The 26,277-nt window shown below is 41.3% G+C and overlaps 2 protein-coding genes across 10 annotated transcripts in view; one reads left to right on the forward strand and one right to left on the reverse strand.

Annotated features, from left to right (window-relative positions):
• ZNF567 (zinc finger protein 567) overlaps positions 1-7,936 on the reverse strand; it is a 28,368-nt gene extending 20,432 nt beyond the window's left edge. Inside the window, exons 1-3 of one of the 5 annotated variants that reach the window (XM_021097128.1) lie at positions 7,821-7,936; positions 6,559-6,653; positions 3,834-3,916 (exon numbers count right to left, since the gene is read on the reverse strand). In XM_021097128.1, the coding sequence (XP_020952787.1) occupies positions 3,834-3,851 (18 nt within the window). In that variant the 5' untranslated portion in view covers positions 3,852-3,916; positions 6,559-6,653; positions 7,821-7,936. The other 4 variants (XM_021097130.1, XM_021097129.1, XM_021097127.1 and 1 more) reach the window with 4 other exon arrangements.
• Positions 13,746-26,277, forward strand: part of LOC106510528 (zinc finger protein 461) — a 31,332-nt gene continuing 18,800 nt past the window's right edge. For 2 of the 5 annotated variants that reach the window (XM_021097138.1, XM_021097139.1), the window contains exons 1-3: positions 13,748-13,896; positions 22,826-22,952; positions 24,149-24,244. In XM_021097138.1, coding sequence (XP_020952797.1) covers positions 13,888-13,896; positions 22,826-22,952; positions 24,149-24,244 — 232 coding nt within the window. In that variant the 5' untranslated portion in view covers positions 13,748-13,887. Of the gene's footprint in view, positions 13,897-22,825; positions 22,953-24,148; positions 24,245-26,277 lie in introns of all 5 variants that reach the window. The other 3 variants (XM_021097135.1, XM_021097137.1, XM_021097140.1) reach the window with 3 other exon arrangements.

The raw sequence follows: 26,277 nt of genomic DNA on the forward strand, positions 1-26,277 counted from the left end.
CTATCAGAGTACTGACAATAAAAAGAAAAATAAACAAATGGGACCTAATCCAACTTCAAAGTTTCTGCACAGCAAAGGAAACCCTAAACAACAGAAAAAGACAACCCACAGAAGGGGAGAAAATCTTTGCAAGGGCATCCACTGACAAGGGATTCATCTCCAAAATTTATAAACACCTCCTGCAGCTCTATACCAAAAAAACAATCAACCCCATCAAAAAATGGGCAGAAGATCTAAACAGACAGTTCTCCAAAGAAGACATACAGATGGCCAGAAAACACATGAAAAGATGTTCAACGTCACTCATTATTAGAGAGATGCAAATCAAAACCACGATGAGGTACCACCTTCCACCAGCCAGAATGGCCATCATCCAAAAGTCTACAAACAAGAAGTGCTGGAGAGGGTGTGGAGAAAAAGGAACCCTAGTACACTGTTGGTGGGATTGTCAATTGGTGAAACCACTGTGCAAAGCAGTATGGAGATTCCTCAGAAAACTAAACATAGAACTACCATTTGATCCAGCAATCCCATTCCTGGGCATCTATCCAGAGAAAACGACGACTCGAAAAGACACATGTACTCCGATGTTCATTGCAGCACTCTTTACAATAGCCAAGACATGGAAACAACCTAAATGTCCGTTGACAGAGGAGTGGATCCAGAAGATGTTGTACATATACACAATGGAATATTACTCAGCCATTAAAAAGAATGAAATACCAGCATTTTTTGCAACATGGATGGACCTAGAAATTATCATGCTAAGTGAAATCAGCCGTACAATGGGACACCAACATCAAATGCTTTCACTGACATGTGGAATCTGAAAAAAGGACAGACTGAACTTCTTTGCAGAACAGATGCTGACTCACAGACATCGAAAAACTTATGGTCTCCGGAGGAGACAGTTTGGGGGGTGGGGGGATGTGCCTGGGCTGTGGGATGGAAATCCTATGAAATCAGATTGTTATGATCATTATACAACTACAGATGTGATAAATTCATTTGAGCAATAAATAAAAATAAGTAAATAAATAAATAAAAAGGAAATCATGAGAGAAAATATTTTCAAGTGAATGAAAATGAAAATACATGTCTAGATTTGTTAGAGGGAAATTTACAGCATTAAATGTTCTACAGGAAAAAAAGAAATGTCTCTTACCAATGATACATGCTTTCAAGTACAAAACAAGAAAAAGAGTTAATTAAACCCAAAGTAATAAAAAAGAAAGGAAATAAAAGGCGTAAGAGTGAAATAAAGAAAACAGAAAACAAAAACAATGGGGAAATTAACGAAACAAAGTTGGTACTTTGAAAAGATCAGTGAATCTTCGATAAACCTCTAGCCAAGTGGCCAAGGAAAAAAAAAGTCACAAATTACCAATTAAAGGAAAGAAAAAGGGGCACTGCTACACACTCTACAAACATCAAAAGGATGAAAACAGTAGATTTTTGAACAATTGTTATGCCAATACAATTGTTATGCCAAATTTTATAATTTGGATGAAATGGACAAATTCCTTAAGAAGACACAAGTTATAAAAGCTCACTGAGGAGTTCTCTTGCGGCACAGGAGGTTAAGGGCCAGCTTGGGTTGCTGCTGTGGCACAGGGAACTACTGCCTGTGGCAGGCTTGGCAAAATAGAAAAAAAACAAAAACAAAAACAAAAACTCACTATATCTGTGAGGATGAGGGTTCAATCCCTGGCCCCGCTGAGTGGGTTAAGGATCCAGCATTGCCACAAGCTGTGGTGTAGGTTGCAAATGAGGCTCAAATCTGGTGTTGCTGTGGCTATGGCGTAGGTGGGCAGCTGTAGCTCTAATTTGACCCCTAGCCTGGGAACTTCCATTTGCCACAGGTGCAGTCCTAAATAAATAAATAATAAATAAATCCCTGAAACCAAAAGAGAAACAATTCAATCTAAATGTGTATCCTTTAAAAATGGGCAAAAGACCAGAATAGACATTTTTCCAAAGAAGATATATTAGACGGCCAACAAACACAACATGAAAAAATGCTCAACATCAGCGATGATTAGAGAAATGTAAATCAAAACTATTATGAGGTACCACCTTACTCCAGTCAGAACGGCCATTATTAATAAGTGCACAAATAACAAATGCTGGAGAGGGTGTAGAGAAAACGGAATCCTCCTGCACTGCTGGGGGAATGTAAATTGATACAACCGCTATGGAAAACAGTATAGAGGTACCTTAGAAAACTATATATAGAACTACCATATGCCCCAGCAATCCCACTCTTGGGCATATATCTTAACAAAACTGTTCTTGAAAAAGACACATAGTGCTGTATGTTCACTGCAGCACTATTCACAATAGCAATATATGAAAAAAGAATATATAATGACCAAGTGGAGTTTATCACAGCTAAGCTGGTTTAACACTTCAAAATCAATCAATGTTAATTTACCATGTCAATTTAAAAAAATGGAAAAGTGGGAGTTCCCATTGTGGCACAGCGGAAATAATCTGACTAGTATTCAGGAGGATGCAGGTTCCATCCCTAACCTCACTCAGTGGGTTGAGGATCCAGTGCTGCTGTGAGCTGTGGTATAGGTCGCAGACACGGCTCAGATTCCATGTTGCTGTAGCTATGTTGTAGGCTGGCAGCTGTAGCTCTGATTTGACACCTAGCCTGGAAACTTTCATATGCCACGGGTACGGCCCTAAGAAAAAAAACCAAAGAAAAAAAAAAAAAGGAAGATCCACGTAATGCAGAAAAACTTTTGACAAACTTCAACATCCATTTGTGCTAAAAATATTAGCAAACTGGAACTTCTTTAACCTGATAAATCTGATAAAGAACATCTACGTAACTTATGCAATTTATCACTAATGTTAGGCAGAATGGGAGAAAAATAGAATGGGCAGGAGATAATGAGGTATATCTTGGGCATGTGCCTGAAGTACCTGTGGGAAGGCACAGGTGGTGATAATCTAGGTGGAGGTTGGATAGGGTTTTGACATTCAGAACAGATGTTCAGGATTGAAATTAATTGAGCATCATTAGAATAACAGTGGTATATTGTGAATAAGAACAGGGGAATATAAACTGAAAACCAACACAGAATCTGGGGAACACTTGCATTTAAGAGGTCCAGGTATAAAGATGAATTTTCTGAAAGGAAGAACCAGAAGAATAAGGTCTGAAACCAAGAGCAGAATACTTCAAGAATTACACTCCTACTTCAATATGGTGACTTAAGTATATACGTTTATTTCTCTTGCATCTGAAGATAAAATTAGAAGAAAATCAAAAATAGGAATAAATCTATAACCCCAAATCCTGGGGGGTGTTACTGGCAGGTCACAGATTTTTATGAAATGTTAGCAGCTATGAGCAGAACAGAAGGATCAGAGAGAGAAATACAGGATTCACAGTTTTTGTACAATCTTCCAAGCACAGCTCTATTCTCAAAGCCTCATGACAGGACTTCTTGCCACTTAACTAAGGGCAATCTATCAATTCCATCTCCATCTTGACTGTTTTTATCTTTGCAAAACAGATGCATGCAGTAACATATTCATTTTTAATTTGAGGAAATGCATTTTTGTTCTAGCATTGCTTCCAGATAAGACTAAGAAAGACGTTGAATGATTATACCCACTTAATGTATGAACACTGGTTAAATTAGAAGGAGCACATGTGGAAGGTAAAAGCTTATCTGACCAACAGGGGAACTATGAAGGCTGCTTCCCTGAAGGGGAAGATGAGCAGGAAAATTTTAGTACAAGAACGGCAAATGCTCCAATGACTTTTTGAAAAAAAAAAAAAAGACCATTTTGGAAAGGAGGAACCATCGCCTCACCTGAGCCAACTGAGCCATGGTTTTGAGATCTGCAAGAGATGACCAGTCTTCCTCTGGGCTCCTCTTTAGAAATGGGGTGATTCCTAAGAAGACAAAGCCAAGATGAAAAGAGGCCACATGACACCACACATGCCTTTTAGCTCTCTTATAACTTATGATCCAACTAAAATTGACTCCCTCACTTTGGTGCTTGACCACTCTGTACATTCCACATCAAAATGGGGAGAGAAGAGCTAAAACAAACATTTTATCCCCAAAGCCAGAGAAACAGGATTTGATTTGGGCAAGCCCCTCCCCTCTCTAGCACCATCTCTTCTTTCCAAAGCTGCCTACTATTATTAACTACTATCAAGCTGTTCTCCATTAAGGCTCTACTATTTATACCATGAGCAGCAATACAGAAATCACCCCCATACCCTGATGAGTACTGCTGATACAAACTTCTTGATGCCTGTCTACCTAATGGATATACACTGAGGTTCTAGTTTGTTCTTTCTTTCTTTCCTTCCTTTTCATGGCCACACCTGTGGCATATGGAAGTTTCTGGGCTAGGGGTTAAATCAGTGCTGCGGGTGAAGGTCTATGCCACAGCCAAACCAGATCCAAGCTGCATCTGTGACCCAAGCTGCACCTCGCCATAATGTTGGATCCTTGACCCACTGAGCGAGGCCAGGGATCGAACCAGCATCCTCACAGACATTATGCCAGGTTCTTAACCCGCTGAGCCACAATGGGTACTTCAAGTCCTTAATTTTTCAGTCCCTTAGGAAAATACTTTTTTTTAAACAGATAATGCAATCTTTTTTGGGGGTGGGGTGAGGAGGGCATGCCTATGGCATGTGGAAGTTTCTGGACCAGGGGTCAAAACCAAGGCACAGATTTGGCCTGCACCACAGCTGTAGCAACACTGGATCCTTAACCCACTGTGCCACAAGAGAACTTCCACACATGCGATCTTTTGTATCTTATATTTCTGAAGGCCATTGGCCATTTTCCATAGTTCTCTGATACATACACAGACATACACACATGCACACACACACATACAAAGCCTATTGATTTATTAGTGTCTTTTCGAGCAAACTTCTGAATTTTCTAATTGTTGTCATGGTTTTTAACAGGATGGTAACTTAGAAATTTTTCTACCTCAGTCTCAGCAGGTGTCCCAAAGATGGTGACAAAACAAGATTCATAATGTAGCTCATTGTAAAGTCTTGTAGGAGTTCCCATTGTGGCAGAGAGAAAACGAATCCAATTAGAAACCATGAGGTTGGGGGTTCGATCCCTGGCCTTGCTCAGTGGGTTAAAGATGTGGCGTTGCCATGAGTTGTGGTATAGGTTGCAGACGAGGCTCAGATCTGGTATTGCTATGGCTGTGGCGTAGACCAGTAGCTGTAGCTCCGATTAAACCCCTAGCCTGGGAACTTCCATATGCCACAGGTGCAACCCAAACAGCAAAAAAAAAAAAAAAAAAAAGTCTTGTAAAGCAGCTGACTGTAAAGTTTTGCTACCATTAATTTAGCTCCAACTTCAAGAGGCTAGAGAGGCTGAGAAAAGGGAATGTCTCTTTAAGAGAGTAAATTATTTTTATTTAAAAAAATTTTTTATTTTTAGTCCACCTGCAGCATGTAGAAGTTCCCAGGCCAGGGACTGAACTGGAGCCATAGCAATGACAACATGGAACCCTTAACCACTATGCAACCAGGGAACTCCTCAGTAAATTATTTTTTTTGCTTTTTAGGGTCATACCCGAGGTATATGGAAATTCCCAGGCTAGAGGTCCTATCAGAGCTACAGCTGCTGGCCTACGCCACAGCCACAGCAATGCGGGATCTGAGCCTCATCTGTGACCTACACCACAGCTCAGGGCAATGGTGGATCACCAACCCACTGAGCAAGGCCAGGGATTGAACCCATATCCTCATGGATACTGGTTGGATTGGTTTCCACACCACAACGGGAACTCCAGTAAATTATTTTTAAAACAGTTTTCTACTAAGAAGAAAAATAGTTGCTTCTTGGAGTTCCTGCTTTGGTACAGTGGGTTAAGAATCCAAATGCAGTGGCTCGGGTTGCCGTGGAGGTGTGGGCTTGGTCCCCAGCCCTGGCACTGTAGGTTAAAGGATCTGGTGTTGCTGCAGCTGCGGCTTGGATTCTATCCCTGTCTGGGGAACTTCCATATGCCATGGGTGTGGCCATTAAAAAAAAAAAAAAAAAAAAGTAGGCACTTCTCCCTCTCTTATAATAAAAGCCCTCAGGGAGTCCTCTAGTGGCTCATCAGGTTAAGGATCTGGCGTTGTTACTGCTATGGAGAGGGTTCAATCCCTGGCAAGAGAACTTCCTCAGGATGCAGATGTGGCCCAAAAATGAGTAAGTAAATAAAGGCCCTCAGACCCAGATGCCACTATAAAGCAAAGCAGTGATCGAATTCCTGGGGAACTGCATGTTTCCAGGATTTGGGTGGGGGCAGAGTAGTGGTTACTAAGGTAGCTAAACACTTACCTGAACATGGGTTTCAGATGGAGAACCCATGAGGGAGTCTGCCTAGGTTGCCTTGGATCCTGTGCAAAAGGACTAACAGGAGAGACAACACAACCTACCAGAACAAGTGGACCACCACTTGTGCCAAGAGGAGGCAGCTAGAGAAGAGGCTGTGCCCTCGAAAAGGGAAATTTATCTGGAAGTTCCCAGAGTAGGGTCTCTCAGAAGGTAAGATATGACTTACACTAAATTATACTGGTACCAGTCATGTTAGCCTCTTCTTGTCCCTGACTTCTGACTTTTCCAGTTCCCAATCCATTCCAGCTGGAGACCATCAACCTGGAGGGAGTGAAGAGGGGACAAAGGAGACGATGAGGAATTAAAGAAACTGATCATGCATTCTTTTGCACAGCAGACTTCCAGCAGAAGGGAGAGTTTTTAAATCGAGTTTGCAGTATTGATTTCTACAATGAACATTTTATTTGGCTTAAATGTGACTGATCTCATGTTTAAATGTTCCACAGGTGTTTTTTTATTATTATCTTCATAATGACTGAAGAAATTATTGAATGTTTCTTGTCCAGGAATTCATCCAGCCTCAGGAAAAAAAAAAAAAATCATGCAAATAGAAATTTGAGGGTAGAGGTTATGGGAGAAAGCTTTTTGTGTGCTCCCAGTGGTGGTCTACTTACGTCAATATACTGGTCATTACTCATTAAGGGTTTTCCCAAAATACAATTGTACCACCTGAAAATTATTTTAATTTTACCTCCTCCTTTCCATTTTAAAAATCTATTTTATTCACTTGTCTAATTGCCAAATTCCACAGGCATATAAAATGGCCAATATTCAGATAATCTAAACAAGACATAGTGCATAACTAGTCTTACATCCACTTTCTTAAGTGCTTCACCTCAGTCACACAATGATCCAGCCACATTCATAGTCATCGTGAACTGTGCACACAAAATACTTCAAAAATTTGACATATTCAGTCATATCACCCACTGCACAATCACAGTCCCATAGACACACAGGTCATGCATAATCCCACAGAGCCCACTACATACGTCTAGGCAAAGTAGCAATATTTTACTCATAAACCCCTAACTGTCGCCTCCTTAAAGTCGCAGTTTCAAACATAAATCGACACACGCAGAGACTCTTTTCACCTTCACAAACAATCGGCTTATAACGTCACACGCCCAAACACACACAAGAACAGGCACACAAAGCTACACAAACGGAACGCCTGTGTGTGCCAGGCCGAGCTCACACCCGCCTCGGGCTCCCTGTTCCCTTCTCGCCGTTCCCAGCCCTGGTTTCTTCCTCTGCCTAGGTCTTGCTTCCCGCTTCGCCTTCACTAGGGCCTGAACTTTCCCTTTCCCCCTCGGCCCGAGTTCCCTCTTCCTTCCTCGCTTTTCCCAGCCCAGGTTCCCGCCTCCCTCCTCCGCAATCCCCCCGCGTCCCAGCATCACCCGCCCAACCAGAGCCCGCAGGACCTACCAGCCTCGCCTTCCACTACTGGCCAGCCGTCCGCTCAAGCGCACTCCCGCGCGGGTCGTACCTCCCAAGTGTCTCCGCGGCACGTCTTCGCCGCCGCGGCCTCCGCGCGCAGGCGCGCGCGTGAGCCTTCTCGATATCCGGGCTTTTGCGGCCTTGAACTACATTTCCCACAGCCCCTGGGCAGCTTTTAAAAAGATGTTTGATCTGTGGTTCGTCTCTTGCTGCCCTCCAAAGTTCTCAGTCGCCGCGATCCAAGTGGTATAACCGGCGTCTGGGTGCGGCGGGCCCTCACGGTGAGGAGGTCTTGACCCTCTGGCACAGTGTCACGGGCTGTGTGGACCTGGAGCTCAAGCCTGTGTAGGCGTGTTTAAGTGTGTGTGAGCCTTTGTGGCCGTGATGAGGCGGGGTGTGTGCGCCGTAAGGAGACCGTGACAGGTGCAAGATGCGGGACCTTTGGGGTGACCGTGGTTAACTGTGATGTGAGACATGTGCCCCTGTGGGGTTTGAGACCGCCCTTCGGAAGACGGTGCTACCTAATGTGATGGAAGAAGCTGTGACTTCTGTGACCGGGTGGGAGTTTGGTTGTGTCATGCGGTAGAGCTTATTTCTGCAGTTCTGGGTTTAACATCAGGACTGAACAGGGCTGTTGAAGTTCTCCCTGAGAGTGTATCTGTGCCTGTGACGATACCTGTATTAACCAGAGTCGCACTGAAGCATAGCCTGAGCTGCATTTGTCAGGGCATCCCCGCCTCCAGCGCCCAGATTCCAGTGCTTAACAGAAGGTGGGTGCCAGGGGAACGAGCGTCGCCCGCCCAGAAGCCAATTTTCTGTTCTATCCTTTCTTGGGATCTGTATCCCTGTATCACTGCTTCCTCTTTTCTCCCAGTTTATAACCAGGACCCCAGCTGCAGAGAAATGGTCACCAAAATGGGAGTCAGATATTTCAGTGGTAGGATAAAGGTTATACAAGAGCATAAACCTCTTTTTGGAATGAGTTTTATTAGAGTTGGGAGTGTCCCTTAGGCAGAGTCCTAGGAAGACATGAGGAGAGCCTAGGAGTAGGAGTCCCTCCTCCGGATCTCCCTGGGGAGCTGATGTCAAGTTCCACATTTCAAATCACATCATCCTCAAAACTGTCTCCCCAGTTATGAACTCAGAGAAAGTTTCAGCCCTGGATATCAGTGATCTTGGCCTTTGCCTTTGATACTAAGAAGGGTTAGCAGTACTCCCATCTTCCCTTCTATCTGAGTATGTGTGCAGGTGATGATGTGAGCTTCTGTGTTGAAGAATTTCTTCCAGTTTAGCCATTCTGTGCTCCAAAAAAGGTTTGATGTCTCCTGTCTCCTTACTTCCCTCCTTCTCATCCTTCCCCTACAGTGCAGATCTCTGAGAGAAGAGCCCTGAGAAAAGGAAAACATTACAGAGCCTATCTGAAAACTAAGCTCAAGGTCAGGGATTTTGTTATTATTTTCTGTTTTAGTTTTTCAGAAAAGGGAAGTGTTTGCTCTCCTGAAATAGGTTACTATTAGGCAGAGCCTGGTGATGTACTTTGTATTTTTTATAAAATGTGGTGGAAGTGACATTGTGATACTTTTGAGATAAAGCCTTAAGAAGTCTTGCAGCTTTTGCTCTTTCCCTCTTCCTGCCTTGAGACCACCATTTACTAAAGGCTAAGACTAGTTTGCTTGAAGACAAAAGATCACTTGGAGACAGAGGCCAAACTAATAGTCAGCAGCAACTGTCACATATTCCATTTTGGTCCATGCAGGCCCCTACCAAGGCACCAGCTGGCTGCTATCACATGAGTGAGATCAGCAGAAGCACCACTCAGTACAATGTTTGGACATAATTTTTTAACTTGTTTGCCTTTCTTCCCAGCTCACCCCCATTTTATATGGTGTTTTACTGCACACGCCTTTTTGTGCACATGTATAATTATATCTTTTGGACTGAGTCTCAGAAATATTGTTGACACTGAGGTTTTCATATTTAAATCCTGCTTATAAATCTTTATAAATTGCCCCATGTAAATTTTCACCAATATACATCATAGTATGAGAATGTCTAATCTACTAATATAGGGTATCGTCAATCTTGTAAGTCTACCCATCTAGTGGAAGTTCTGTTTTTTTAAATGAGTTACACATGCTTGGGTTTCACTCAATGTAATAAAATCTGAGCTTTTGAGGCAAAAGCCAGAATTGAAAGAGAACTGGTTAGAGAAATATGGATTTAAAACATAAACGTGTCATTTACTGAATATAAATGATTTTTTACTTTGTTTTACTTTTGTACAATATAGAGCACAGATTTTTTTGGGTTTTTTTTTTTTTTTGACTTTTTAGGGCCACACCTGCAGCATGTGGAAGTTCCCAGGCTAGGGATCGAATCGGAGCTATAGCTGCCGCCTACACTGCAGCCACAGCAATGCCAGATCCGAGTCACCTCTGCGACCTACACTGCAGCTCATGGCAGTGAGAGATCCTTAACCTCCTGAGCAGGGCTAGGGATCAAAACTGCATCTTCTTGGATGTTAGTTGGGTTCGTTACTGCTGAACCACAGTGGGAACTCCTCCACTGGCTTCTAAGAAGGCTTCTCAAACAACCATGTTAAAGTTCTGATTCTTCACCCCAGCCAACACAGTACCTCCCTTTTTTGCCTGTTGATTCAAAGGGTTAAGGAGCTCAAACTGGCTGAGTAGCAGTATTAACTTACAGGTCAATGAAATCATTGTGTCTCCTGTTGGAAGGATTCCTCCATTTGGAACTAAGGGCAGCAGAGCAAAGCTTGTGGGGACAGGAACAAAAATTTTACTTTTGGGTTAGTAGAGGTAATAGTGAGTAGTGTCATGCCCATTTTTTAATTACTGGTCTTGTGAATCTTGGCCATGGGAGAAACAGCACCAGATATTAGACACTGATCCAGAGCATATATAGCCTTCTGGGGAACTTTGCCTCAGCCCTGCAAGATAACTGCCACCTAGCTGGCATTGTAGTTGAGTCTTCAAAAGATCATCCCATTGTTCTATCAAGCCAGTGCCTTGGGATGGAAGGGAACATAGTAAGACCAGGAATTCCATGGTAATGGATCCATTGCTGCACTTCATTTTTTGGTTGTGGGAGGAGCCAGGTGCAACAACTTATCTTTCACCTTAGGGTATCTGACATGCCCACCCCACTGGAACCCTACAGATTTCACTGAGGTAGAAGGTCCCTGAGTTTTTGGTGGATTTATTTTCCACCCTCTGATACACAAATGTCTTACCAATAAATCTAGAGTAGTTGCCACTTCTTGCTCACTAGGCCCAATCAGCATATTGTCATCAGTGAAATTTATCGGCATGACATTTTGTGGAGGGAAAGGTAATTAAGATCTTTGTGAACTAAATTATGACATAAGGCTGGAATGTTGATAGAGCCCTGAAGTGGGACATCAAAGATGTATTGCTGGCCTTGACAGCTGAAAGCAAACTGCCTCTGGTTGTCTTCATTAATACGAGGGAAGAAAAAAATTGCCAGATCAATAGTTACATCCAGGTACCAGGAATGTGCTAATTTGCTCAATGGATGAAACTACATTCGGTGCAGCAGCTGCAATTGGCGTCACCACCTGGTTAAGGTTATGATGATCCATTATCATTCTCCAGTGTCCATCTGTCTTCTGCGCAGGCCAAATAGGCAAGTTGAATATGGATGTGGTGGGAATCACCTCCTTTGCATCTTTCAAGCCCTTAATGATGGCACTGATTTCTGAAATGCAGTGTTTCTTTTGGTTTACTGTTTTTCTAGGTAGAGGCCGTTCTAGTAGCTTCCACTTGTCCTTTCCCACCATCATAGCCCTCACTCAACAGGACAGAGAACCCATGTGAGAATTCTTAACAGCTGCTGAGTATGTCTATCCCAATTATCCATTCCAGGACTTGGGGGGGGAAAAAACCACAGGATGGGTTTAGGGTCTACTTTAGATGGACTTGAGCTAAAACTTCATCGATCACCTGACTGCTACAGGCCCTGGTCCACCCTGACTAGTGAACCACAGTGATGTTTTGGGTCTCCTAAAATTAGTGTCCAGAACCAGTGTTCAGTATTCCCTGAAAGTTCTGATCACTTCCTTTTCCTTGACATAGTTATCCGGGTAAAGGCTGTAGGTTCCTTTGGGAAAGCTTAGGGGAAAATTTAACAATGTAAATTTTTGGTAATGTAGCAGGGCCACTCATTGCAGAGGTTCTAAGTCTGTATAGAGGGTTAAGTCTGAGAAATGAGGGGCTGTGACTCTTATCATTCAAGCTAGACTTTTGTTCTCTTGCCCTAGAACTCTTCCATTTATACAGGTCAAGTTAAAGAGTTTAGCAGACTTACCATCTTTCACGTCTACCAAAGAACATCAACCATTCTTCCAGTTACCACATGACAGAAATTAAAAAAAAAAAGTCATGGTCATTTTGCTTTTTATTTATTTTTTTGTCTTTCGTTTTTTGAGGGCCAAACCCGCGGCATATGGAGGATCCAGGCCAGGGGTCTAATCAGAGCTGTAGCCACTGGCCTACGCCAGAGCCACAGCAACACGAGATCTGAGCCACAGCAACACCGGATCCTTAAACCACCAACCGAGGTCAGGGATAGAACCCTCAACCTCATGGTTCCTAGTCGGATTCATTAACCACTGAGCCACTATGGGAATTCCCATCATTGTCTTTTTATAGGTAGTAAACTCAATCTCACACACTTGTAATACTGCAGTCTCTCATGTAGTTACTAATATAAAATCACAACCATATACACTATCTCTATCAAGATTTTAACTTACATAAGTTGCCTTCTAACACACACAAAAATGTATCTACCAAATCTCTCATGTGATCTCCTACCCAATCATACTCAGTTAAAATATCAAACTCAAATCACAGCATTATACTCACTCACTGAACATATATTTTCACTGTCATAAAATTCATCCAGAGATTTGGCTCTAGTCACAAACCACTTTCACAAACTTCGTACGTTTCACTCAACACTCTCTCCCAGTGATAGTCTCAAGTGCACACCATCTCACACATATGATCAAGAATCGACAAAGAAACACAATCCCATGTTCTCACAGATACATTTCCTCACACAAGAGATAGGGTTTCTGGCCTCTCAGCAAGGTTAAAAATCTTTACCATAGATTTGTCCCTTCTGGCAGTTAATCTGTACTAGTTTCCACCCCTCTCAGTTAATTCCAGTCTCTCATGCACACTTAGACACACAGTATCACCTCACAACCCCCCCCTCCCCTCCACCGCCAAGATAAGGCTCAGAACCAGTTCACCCTTCACCAGGAATCTGTGATTCATCCATTCGGTGCCTCCTAGTCCTAAGAGACAAGCTTCCTCCCTTCTCTAGTGAAATTCACCCGCGGACACTCGCCACAGCCAAATCCTCCCAGTAGTCACAGGTAGACCTGGCACACTGAATGTTACAAGGTCATTGCCTGTGTAACCGCGCCACCCGCAATCATGAGTAACCAATCACTGTCTCAAGCGCATACCTAAATCACATCACATTATGCCACCACACAAACACTGCGCGTGGCCAAGCTCACCGCCTAAACCTATACAAGTATGCACCACATCCGCTTTCACATACGAGTTTTCTCACGCTTGACACCCTCCACTCGCTGTCACATAATCCTCTCCCTCTCGATCTGACGCGCTTTCGGATACGTGGACAGAAAACACATCCAGCATAGCAACCGCACAGCAGAGGCTGAAGCTCTCTGCATCAGATCCGAGTTTGCGCCCCTCAGTTGGGCGGTGGTGGCATCTCTCATAGCCTCATTGAAAGCGCGCAGGTGCGGCAGGAAGTCTGGCGGAAGATCTACCTACTTCGCTAGCCTCCCAGGCTCCTTGCTCGCGGACTACGTTTCCCAGAGCCCACAGCGCGCCAGAGCTACTTCCGGTAGGAACGTCGGGTGAATGGTCAGCGGCAGAGGCGGTTGAGGGCTTCCCAGGACGGGTTCAGTAGGCAGGGCTCTGCGTGGGTCCTGGAATTCGAGTCAGAGCTTGGACCAGAGCTCCTCCTGAGGATGCTGAAGGTAACGAATCCTGTCGCCCCAGGACTGGCAAGAGGAGTGTCTGGAGTGTTAGGTTTCTAAGTGCAGGAGCAACCGGAGGGAGGGATTAGGATGTGGGTGTGTGACGGAAATTAGTCTCCGGACTAAGTGTATTTGGCTGTTGTGACAGCTCCTGGAGTCATGCTTTTGTGACAGTGTAATTGTGTGCATGGGCATATGTGTAAATGACGTTTGTGTTTGTGACCATGATTGCAATTGGCTCTTTGTGTAAGCCCCATTTATTTATATAAAAGAAAAGCACATTTACACAAACCCTTACAACCACGCAACGAAGTAGTTAGGGAGACATTCCAGTAGTCACCTGTGGATTCATACACGCGTCATAAAACCAAAATCACATAAGCTACCCCATGTTTATTATCACAAAACTTCAGGCAAAGCGACATATATTATAGCAACAGCAAGTAATGAAAACAAAAAAACTACTCTTGGAGTTCTCTTATGGCTCATCAGGTTAAGGATCCAACTGCACTATCACCTTGCAGTGGCTTGGGTCACTCCTGTGACCCGGGTTCGATCCCTGGCCTAGGAACTTGCACATGTCACAGGCGCAGCCAAAAAACAAACAAGCACTACCCTTGCCAACTTAGTCTACTTCCTCAACTGAAGAGCTCTCACAGGATCTGAAGAGCTCACACAAGAATCATAGAAATAGAGAACATAACATAGAGCAGAAACTTATGACCTAGAACATAGAAACATAGCTCACACAATCATAGAAATGTAGTCTCCACGGCTCTGGCTACTGCATATCACACTCAAAAGTCACACAAAGTTTGAGCTGCAGGAAAAGCCTGTTATCTCATAATTTTTCTCTGCCTCACTATTTCTGCCATTCCCCTTAGAAACACCTCGAATGGGGAGTTCCCGTCGTGGCGCAGTGGTTAACGAATCCAACTAGGAACCATGAGGTTTCGGGTTCGATCCCTGCCCTTGCTCAGTGGGTTAACCATCCAGCGGTGCCATGAGCTGTGGTGTAGGTCGCAGACGTGGCTCGGATCCCGCGTTGCTGTGGCTCTGGTGTAGGCTGGCAGCTACAGCTCCGATTAGACCCCTAGCCTGGGAACCTCCCATATACCGTGGGAACGGCCCAAGAAATGGCACAAAGACCAAAAAAACCCCACCTCAAATGGGCTAAAAGAATAGCACTGTTGCATGTACAAAAAGTGTCTAAGATTATTGAGTGCTGCTTCTTCCCTGAAATGTTCATATTAACCTTCAAAAATTCCTTTGTTATGGGAGTTCCATTGTGGCTCAGCAGTAAGGAACCTGACCAGTATCCTTGAGGATGTGGGTTCAATCCCTGGCCTTGCTCAGTGAGTTAAGGATCTGGCGTCGCCTTGAGCTGTGGTATAGGAGTCAGACATGGCTGGGATCCTGCATGGCTGGGGCTGTGGTGTAGGTCGGCATCTGTAGCTCTGACTGGACCTGGGAATGTCCATATGTTGCAGGTGCAGCCCTAAAAAGAAAAAAAATTCCTTTGTTATATTACTTTAAAATAAAAGTTATCTATAATTCTTAAACCACTCTGAACATTTTATTGCAGACGGTTTCACCCTTATGTAAATACATGTATGCTTATGGACATAAGTATTTTTCTTCCAAAGATTGGACTACAATACATATTGTTTTGTAATTCCTCATTAAAAGATAAGGCTTTTTGGGAGTTCCTGTCATGGCTTAGTGGTTAACGAATCCGACTAGGAACCATGAGGTTGAGGGTTTGATCCCTGGCCTCACTCAGTGGGTCAAGGATCTGGCATTGCTGTGAGCTGTGGTGTAGGTTGCAGACATGGCTCAGATCCCAAGTTGCTGTGGCTCTGCTGAAGGCTGGTGGCTACAGGTCTGATAAGATCCCTAGCCTGGGAGCCTCCATATGCCATGGGTGCCACCCTAGAAAAGACAAAAAAAACAAAAACAAACAAACAAAAGATAGGGCTTTTTTCTGTATTGAGGAGTAAATTTCACAAGATTTTCCAGCATGTGATTCTTTAAATCTCATCAGTACCTCAAATTAAAGACTCAAGAATTTATTTTGCCCTGGAAATTTTTGTTCTGTGTATTTCTTCCTTTCTATGTGTTGTTTTAGTGTCTATTTTGAAATTCCTGTTAAATGTGCATTAGATCTTTTGAGTCATTTTCTATTTCCTTGTCTTTTCATAATATCCATTTTGTTCCTTTTTCCTCTTAGTTCAGTGAGAATCTGATCAGGGTTGGTCTGAGCAGGCCAGTTGTGTCCATTTATCAGTGTTGGGACACTGGTCTGCCTCTCTAAATATGTCCTGCTAAAGAGCCTGGGCCCAGTTTTTCTTGAATCCATATTTGGATTCCCTCCTTGTTTTGAGTAAGGTTGGGATTTATCCAGCTTCTTTTTGATCTCTCTGATCTTTTATTTATGTGTATATGGGGTCTGGGCGTAGTAGACACGAAGTAGGGAAAATGTCATTCTAAATTAAGCACATTGGGAGCTCAGAGGCAAGATGATCTCATGATTTTTTTTTTAATCCCTCTCATTCAGCAATGCTTTCTTTGGAATGTGAGTTTCTTCTAAAGTGGAACCAAGAAAAGAACTAATAAATACATTGAATTCTTAAAAAAAAAAAAAAAAAGCCATGGCCCATGTAAGTTAGTGTTTTCTTATTCCTTGCTGAAGTAGTTCTTTATTTTCTATAGGTCATATGAATACTTGCATTCTTTATCCTGGTATTGTTACCTAACTGAATATCACACAATAACTTGTCAGTGAGTTAAATGATGGTGCCCAAAATTTAGCATCTTCCTTTTTCACTCATCTCCTCTCTAGCCAGCTCATATCTTCATTCAGTAAATCACTACTCACTTCCCATATACTCAGTCTATTTCAGAAAAGAGAACAGAAATAGTATCCTTTTGAGGGAAATACTGATGTTTCTCTTGTCAGAACTTCAGTTTAGTGAAGTGATTTAACAAATATTTTTTGAGTACCTACTATGTGATAGTCACTGTTCTAGGTAACTAGGAATAAATCAGTGGGGGATCAGACAGACATATACAAATCATTCCTTGTAGAACTTGACTTGTAATGAAAGAGATAAGATGGATAAATAAATAACTTATATAGTATAAGACTCAGGACAGGCAAATATACATACGTACATATATTTATGTTCAGTCAGCTCTTCATATCTGCAGGTTCCACATCTGTGTATTTAACCAACTGTGAATTGGAAATATTCAGGAGAAAAAAATTCCAGAAAGTTCTCAAAAGCAAAACTTGAATTTGCTGCATGCCTAGCAACTATTTATATAGCATTTACCTAACCTAGAGATGATTTAAAGTAACCTAGAGATATTTAAAGTATGCGGGAGGGAGTTCCCCTTGTGGCTCAGTGGAAACGAATTTGACTAGTAACTATGAGGACACAGGTTCGATCCCTGGCCTCGCTCAGTGGGTTAAAGATCCAGCATTGTGGAGTTCCCGTCGTGGCGCAGTGGTTAACGAATCCGACTAGGAACCATGAGGTTGTGGGTTCGACCCGGTGTTGCCGTGAGCTGTGGTGTGGGTCACAGACACGGCTTGGATCCCGCGTTGCTGTGGCTCTGGCGTAGGCTGGCATCTCAGCTCCGATTCGACCCCTAGCCTGGGAACCTCCATATGCCACAGGAGTGGCCCAAGAAATGGCAAAAAGACCAAAAAAAAAAAAAATGAAGATAAAATAGTTATGAATTACTCATATATCAAATATTACAGCAGCAAATTTCCTAAAACAAATCAAAGAGCAGCTAGAAGAAGAAATAGACATTTGCCAGCAAGAGGGGACACTAAGTAACCCTCTCAGTCAGAGTCAGGCCATGAGGACAAAATTTAGTGATGATATTGAAGTACTAAATCACATATCCCATCAAATCTACCTTATTGATATATATTAAATCCTACTAATAGCAAATATAATCTCAAAGTGAAGAATTTCTAATACTCAATGATAGCTACATATCTGTTCCAACTACATTTTGGAACCCGTGGGGTTTAGTTAAAGCCGGACTCTAAGGGAAAAGTTATACCTTCAAATGCTTCTAACAAAAGATGTGAAAATATGTAAGTTAGAAGGAGGAGTTCCCTTGTGGTGCAGTGAATTAGGGATCCGGCATTGTCATTGCAGTGGCCCAGCTCACTGCTGGGTTCACTTCCTGAACTGGGAATTTCCATACGCCTCGGGTATGGCCAAATAAATAAATAAATAAATAAGTAGAAGGACATCTGGAAAGAATTTACATAGATAACAATTACATTGTTAGAAAGTAGGAAAAAATTATAACTAATAGATAAACCAATGAGATAAATTACTAACCTTTGAATCAGGAATGAAAAGGAAGAAAGCACAAATATACAAAATGAAAAGGAAAGAATACACAGAAACAAAGGAAATTGAAAAGAATCTTAAATACTTCATTTTTTTATTTGCAGTTATTCTATTTATTCACATATATACCATTTTCAGTTACTCTGGAGATCTGAATTTCTGGTATAATTTCTTTTTAGCCTAAAGATTTTTCTTTAGCATTTCCCATAGTTTCTATCTTCTGGTGACAAGTCCTCTCATCTTTACGTGAAAATGTCTTTTTTCCACCTTCTAAAAATATAAATCAGGACATGTCTCCTTCTCTATTTTTAAAAATAGAATTCATATTATCTCATCCTTAATTGTCTGAGAGAATTCATCAGCAAAAGTATGTGTGGTAGGCAGAATAATGACATCCCCCCCCCGAAAAAACGTGTCTTCATGCTAATCCTAGAACCTGTGAATATGTTATCGTACATGGCAAAAGAGACTTTATAGATGTGATTAAATTAATGCTTTTCCAATGGGGAGATTGTTTTGTGATAATCTGAAGAATCAGGGTCAGAAGAGGATGTGCATATGGAATATGCATGCTTCTGTGAAACGCAACATTCCTGGCTTTGAAGATGAGGAAGGAAGCCATGAGCCAAAGAATGTACGTAGCCTCTAGAAGCTAGAAAAGCTAAGGCAGTAGACTCTTCCCTAGAACTACCAGGAAGGTGTACAGCCCTGCCAACACTTGGATTTAGTCCAGTAAAACCCTTGTTGGGCTTCTCATCACAGATAATAAACTGTTGTATTAAACTGCTACCTCTGTGATGATTTGTGCACCAGCAGTAAGACACTAATATACCGTCTGAGTTTACGGTTTTCTTCATGAGGCAATTTTTTTTTTTTTTTTTTTTTTTTTTTGCTATTTCTTTGGGCTGCTTCCTGCGGCATATGGAGGTTCCCAGGCTGGAGGGCTAATCGGAGATGTAGTTCCCGGCCTACGCCAGAGCCACAGCAACGCAGGATCCGAGCCGCATCTGCAACCTACACCACAGCTCACGGCAACGCCGGATCGTTAACCCACTGAGCAAGGGCAGGGACCGAACCCGGGCAGGGACCGAACCCCCAACCCATGAGGCAATTTTAATTTCTTCAACAGATAAAAGGCTTTGGGAGTTTTTATTTTTTCTTGAATAATTTGTGTCTTTTAGGGAATTAGTTTATTTCAACTTAGATATCACATTTATTGGCATAGTTGTTCATATTTCCTTACTATTATTTTAATACCTGTCAGATCTATAGTAATGTACCCTTTTAAATTCATAATATTGAAAATTTATGTCTTATTTTCTTGATCAGTATTCTAGCAGCTCTTCAGTTTTATTGGTATTTTCAAAGAACCAGCTTTTAGTTTTACTGTTTTTCTCTAGTTTTCCCTTGCTATTTCACTGATTACTGAGCTTTTATTTATTTCATTCCTTCTGTGTATTTTAGGTTTAATTTTCTATTATTTTTCTAGCTTAAGATTCCCTTTCTTTTTTAGAAAGAAGAGTGCTCTTTAACTTCCAAATATTAGGGTACTTTTCCAGATCCTTCTGATAATTCATTTTTAATTTAATTCTGTGATGGTTGAGGAAAGCTCCTTCTAAATTTATTGAGATTTGTTTTACAGCCTCAAATATGGACAATTTGGTAAAGGTTCCATGTGCATTTGAAAAAAAAAAAAAGGAGTATTAAACTGTTTGTTTGGTAGTGTTTATCAGTAAGCTGAAGTTGCTTGTGGTAGTGATCAACTCTTCTCTATCTTTACTGATTTTTTTTTTTTTTTTTGGTCACTTGCTTTATCAATTACTGAGAGAAGATTGTTGAAACCTTAAATACAACTGTTGATTAATCTTACAGTTCTGTCAATTTTTGGTTTATGGTATTTGGAAGCTATGTTACTAGGTGCATGCATATTTAGAATTGCTATGTCCTGTTAATGAATCAATCCCTGTATCATGAAATGTTCTATTTGGTAATTTTCTTTGTCTTGAATTCCATTCTTTTTATTAATATAACTGCTTCATCTTTCTTTTGCTTTTTTTTAAATGACGTATCTTTTTTTTTCCTTTTATGCTAACCTATTTTATTTTATTTTATTTTTTTATGCTAACCTATTTTAAGTGTATCTCATATAACAGCATATATTTTGATGCTACTGTTTTTATCCAGACTGACAATCTTTGCCTCAAGTATCAGACCGGGGTTAGCAAACTACAGCATGTTGGCCCACAACCTGATTTTGTGTGGCCCTCAATCTAAGAGTGCTTTTGCATTTCAGAAGGGTTATAAATAAGCAAAGAAAAAAGAATTTGTGATCGGGAATGTATGTGACCCACAGAGTCTAAAATATTTACTCTCTGACCCTATTCAGAAAAATTTTGCTGACCTCTAGGTGGAACATATAAATTGACTGTAATGATTAGGTTTTAATCTACCATTTTATCATCTATTTTTCCATGCCTTTTTTCCCCTATTTTCCTGCCTTCTCCTGGACTTGCCTCTCTTGTATTACTTAGTACTTATCTCTATCATAGGATTATTAGTTGCACTGTGTTTTTACTGGTTTAGGGGTTCTTCTGAGGTTTCCAATGTGCCTTAAAAAACAACAACAAAAAAATCTTGTTATATCTTCCAATAATTATATATAATTCAAAAATCTTTAAACTGGATACTGCATTTTCCTCTTCCCATCTTTTTTACAGCTGTTGTCATTCTATTTTATTTCTAAATACTTTTAAACCACATATGCCTTTTTTCTTTAAATGGTCAATTATCATTTAAAGAAAATTTGAGATAAAACACTATCTTTCTTATTTACCTCCAAGTTTATCATTTCTGGCACTCTTCATTTCTCAGTGGATAGAAGTTTTTACCTACTATAAAATTTTTCCATCTGAAAAACTTCCTTTAACATTTTCTGTAGTACAGGTTTGTTATTCTCAAACAAAAACAAAAAACCCAACAACATCAAAATTAAACCCCAAGCTTTATTTTACCTTCACTTTGAAGGATTCTAACAAATATAATATTAGGTTGACAGCTTTCTTTCGGCATTTTTTCTTCCAGCTTTATTGAAGTATAATTGGCATAAAGTACTGTATAAATTTAAGGTGTACATCATAATGATTTGATTTATATACATCATGAAAAGATTATCACAGTAAAGTTAGTGGAATCCTTCATCTCATGTAGATACAAAAATAAAGAAATAGAAAAAAAATTTTTCTTGTGAGGAGAACTCTTAGAATTTACTCTCTTAACAACTTTGATATATAACATTCAGTAGTAGACTTTTTTGTTTTTGCTTTTTCTTTCTTGGCCACCTGTGGCAAATGGAGTTCCCAGACCAGGGATCAGATCTGAGTCACAGTTGCGACCTGCCATGCAGCAGCGATGACTGTCTGCTTGCCAAGCCCTGCCTTATGCAGAGGCTGATGGGCACTGGTGGATGGAGCTGTGTCCTGTAGTGGGTGGTTATGACGCCAGGGGTCCCAGATGTAGAGTCGGCATTCTGGAGGATAGGACCAGTTCCTGACATGACTGTCTGAGGGGCCCAAGGTGTCCCCAAGCTGGTAAGTGGGGGCATTTCAGGGTTTTGCTGAAAAAGACCATATGGGGTAGGAGACGTGTTCTGTCCGAGTTTGGAAAATACAGTCTGCATTGGATGTTTACTGAAGAATTTGCATTAAAAGTAAAAATGCTTAATCATAATGAGGTTGAAAAACCTTTGGGTCTTTTTTCTGAAGATGGAGATTTTCATAAGACATTTTGGAAAATTTTAAAAATTTACTGCTATTTAACTTAGTTGGGAACTTCTAATTCTTTTCTCATTTTTGGCCACCCTGTGGCATATGGAACTCCCAGCCCGGGGATCAGATCCAAGACACAGTTGCGACCTAAGCTGCAGCTGCCAGATCCTTAGCCCACTGTGCTGGGCCCTGCATTGAACCCACACCCCAGTACTCCCAACACATCTGTGATCCCAATCCCGTTGCGCCACAGTGGGAACTCCTATTTTCTAGATTTCTACATGAGTGATTAATGAAGTTTTCCACCCTACACAGGAGAATATGTGTGTGGAAATTGAATTGTTTAAGAACATGAAGGCACTCTGCTTCAGTCTCACTAAATTCTTTTTTTTTTTTTTTTTTGTCTTTTTAGGGCCGCACCCTTGGCATATGGAAGTTCCCAGTCTAGAGGTCGAATGAGAGCTACAGCTGCTGGCCTACACTGCAGCCACAGCAACTCTGAGCCACGTCTGAGACCTACACCACAGCTCGTGGCAACGCCAGATCCCTGAACCACTGAGCGAGGCCAGGGATCGAACCCGCAACCTCATGGCTACTAGTCAGGTCCCTTAACCACTGAGCCACGACGGGAACTCCTAACTTCTTTTTTGACCCACACACGTTCTCAGGGTTAGCCTATGTACTCATTGTATCATTCCTTTCTTAGGATGCCTTCTTTTCACATTGCTTCCTTTCGAAAAATGTTTCTTATAATTTCAAAGATAGTACTGTGGTTTTTCATTTTAGGGGTTGGTGATGTTCAAAGATGTGGCTATACATGTCTCTCAGGAGGAATGGGAATGCCTGAACCCTGCCCAGAGGAATTTGTACAAAGATGTGATGCTGGAGAACTATAGCAACTTGGTTTCACTGGGTAAAGTTATCTGTTTAATACTTCGGAGTCTCTTTCTTGGAATTTCTCCTTTCTCCACCATGAATTTTAGGACTGCCTTTCGGATAACAAGATGAATTTTCTTTTTGTATAAAAGTGAACACAGCTAGATGGAATTGCACCTTCATTTTCCCTATCCTCATGCCTTTCTCCTGGTCCTTTCTTTCTTTCCTTTTTTTTTTTTTTTGTCCCTTTAGGGCCATACCTGCAGCATATGGAGGTTCCCAGGCTAGGGGTCTCGTAGGAGCTGTTGCTGCTGGCCTATACCACAGCCACAGCAATGCCAGATCCTTAACCTACTGAGCGAGGCCAGGGATCGAACCCACAACCTCATGGTTCCTAGTCGGATTCATTTCCGCTGCTCCAGGACAGGAACTCCTCTCCTGGTCCTTTCTTATAACTGACTCTCTTCCATGAGGATTAAGGAACAGTACTGGAATTCTGTACCCTTAAAGCATAATGTGGTCAAAGAAATCAGCCTTTGTCTTTTTTTTAATGTTTTATTTTATTTATTTATTTATTGTCTTTTTAACTATTTCTTGGGCCGCTCCTGCGGCATATGGAGGTTCCCAGGCTAGGGGTCCAATCGGAGCTGTAGCCACTGGCCTACGCCAGAGCCACAGCAACGTGGGATCCGAGCCGCGTCTGCAACCTACACCACAGCTCACGGCAGCCTTTGTCTTTTGTTTCACTGGCACTGTATTAAACGTGCAGATGCATAGGTTCTGGGTGCAAAGCTCTTTAGCCTTCCCAGTTCGTATAGTAAGGGACTGAATCAGAAACACGTCGTTTACTATTTATAGTTGAAATGAACACTATTCCATTTACTATCAGAAACATACTCTCTTTTAAACAATTTGTATTTCAAAATTACATTCTAAGAACTTTGCATTTAACATGGAAAAATAGTTGAGAATAAGTATTTCAGGAAACTCTTTTTTTCCTCAAAGGAAAAAAAGGAGTGAAAGCTTATATAATTTAAATAGCATTTTACCACCTATTTGTTTGCTTTGCTTCTCATCTTGAGTTTACCTGCATATAAGAATTTGATCTTTTTTACTTTTCTAGGCCTTATCAAGTACCATTATCCTATACATCTTTAAAAATCAATTCTGAATATCAGTATTTGAGTACTTTCATTTCCACCTCATCTCCATTTCTTTTCTATTTCTAACCAGGACTTTCTATTTCTAAGCCGGCTGTGATATCCTCATTGGAGCAAGGGAAGGAGCCCTGGATGGTTGTAAGGGAAGTGACAGGAGGACCATGCCCAGGTGAGTGAGCTATAATCTCAGGAAGCAGGAAGTTGCCGCACGGAGTAGGCCACCTGGTCGGAATGTTGGGCTGGTAAGGTTGTTTTAGAGAGAATAATTAGGGGAAATCTGCTTTCAAAACTTATCGCAATGTTACAGCAATCAAACAATGCGGTAACAGACATAGATGGCTGGAAGAGGATAGAGAGGTCAGAAATAAACAGTGAGATATTTAACAAAATGATTTTAGACCACAGTGCCAAGACCTTTCGATCAGGGGAGGCACTGTACCCTTAACAAATGGTGTTGGGAAAACTGGATACCCACATGCACAGGAATAAAATTGGATCACTGCCTTAACACCATATACAAAATTTAACTCAAAATGGATCAAGGAACTAAATCCAAGACTCAAAACTAAAAAATACCGAGAAGAAAACAGAGGAAAAGCTTCATATCGTTGAATTTGGCAGTAGTTTCTGGGATATGACACCAAGACACAGGTAACCAAAGCAAAAATAGACAAATAGGAGTACATCAAACTGAAAAAAACTTTCGTTCATCAAAGGATGCAATAAACAGTTTTATTAATTTAAGAAAAATTCAGGAGTTCCTATTGTGGCTCAGTGGGTTAAGAACCCAAGTAGTATCCATGAAGATGAGGGTTCGATTCCTGGTGTTTCTCAGTAGGTTAAGGATCCTGCATTGCCCAAAGCTGCAGTGTAGGTTGCAGATGTGGCTTGAATTTTTCAGTGTGGCGGCTGTGATGTAGGCTGGCAGCTGCAGCTCGGATTTGACCCCTAGCCTGGGAACTTCCTTATGTCCCCCCCCTTTTTTTTAGGTGCAGTCCTTAAAAAAAAAAAAAAAATACAAATTGCTTTGCTCGGTGATGGGAATATATTTTTTAAATGTTATACAGACATTTTCAGTCTAGTTAGGGGTCAAGAATATATCAATATATGTTTTAATGGAATAGTTGGGAACAATTGAATTGATCAGAAATTGTGAAAATTAGGAGTTCCGCTGTGGTGCAGTGGGTCAAGAATCCGACTGCCATGGCTTGGGTTGCTGTAGAGGTGCAGTTTTGAGCCCTGGGCCCAGGCAGTGGATCTGACATTGCCATAGCTGCAGCTCAGATTCAGTTCCTGGCCCGGGGAATGTCCATGTGCTGTGGGTGTGGCCATAAAAAAAAAAAAAGAAATTGTGAAAATTTAAGAAAATGGCTACATTGAGGAAATAGAGATGGTAGAGGTATGACTGAGAAGGAAGGAGTTGGACCCTAGGTAAATATAGAATCCTTGTTCATCATTCCACAAGTTAGATAGAGGTCTTTAATGATGCCTGTAACTCATTGTTCTCTAGAGTTGTGAGAAGAGTGTTGTTTTAAGCCACCTAGTTTGTGGTACTTTGTTACATCGGCTCCAAGAAACTAATATAAGAGGAAACATGGGAAAATGATACATACTTTCCTAAGTGTTTTGCTTTCATTTAAGGATGTTATTCTTTTTACTAATTGTTGTCGTTGTTGTTGTTTGCTTCTGAGGGCTGCACCCCCACAGCATATGGAAGTTCCCGAGCTAGGGGTTGAATTGGAGCTACAGCTGCCGGACCTACTCCATAGCCACGCTAGGTCTGAAGACAAAAAAGAAAAAAAAAAGAAAGAAAGTTCTCTGACATGTTTTAGGTTGAGATACTTATTATGTATTTACATGAATATTTAAATAAACAATTAGATGGCAAATAATAGAGCTTGGGGTAAGATAAAAGAAGTATATACACCAAAGGACACAATCAATAAAGTGAAAAGCCAACCTATGGAATAGTAGAAAATATTTATAAATCATATATCTGAAAAAGGGGTTAATATTTAGAATATATGAAGAATTTCTACCCCAAAACAGAAAACTAAGCAGCTCGATATTAAAGATGAGAAAAAGATTTGGATAGATATTTCTCCAAAACAGATATACAAATGTCCAACAAACATATTAAAATATGCTCAACTGTTACTAGCCACTGAGGAAATGCAAATCCAAACAACAGTGAAATAATCA

This window comes from Sus scrofa, chromosome 6, assembly GCF_000003025.6.
Source record: "Sus scrofa isolate TJ Tabasco breed Duroc chromosome 6, Sscrofa11.1, whole genome shotgun sequence".
Lineage (NCBI taxonomy): Eukaryota > Metazoa > Chordata > Mammalia > Artiodactyla > Suidae > Sus > Sus scrofa.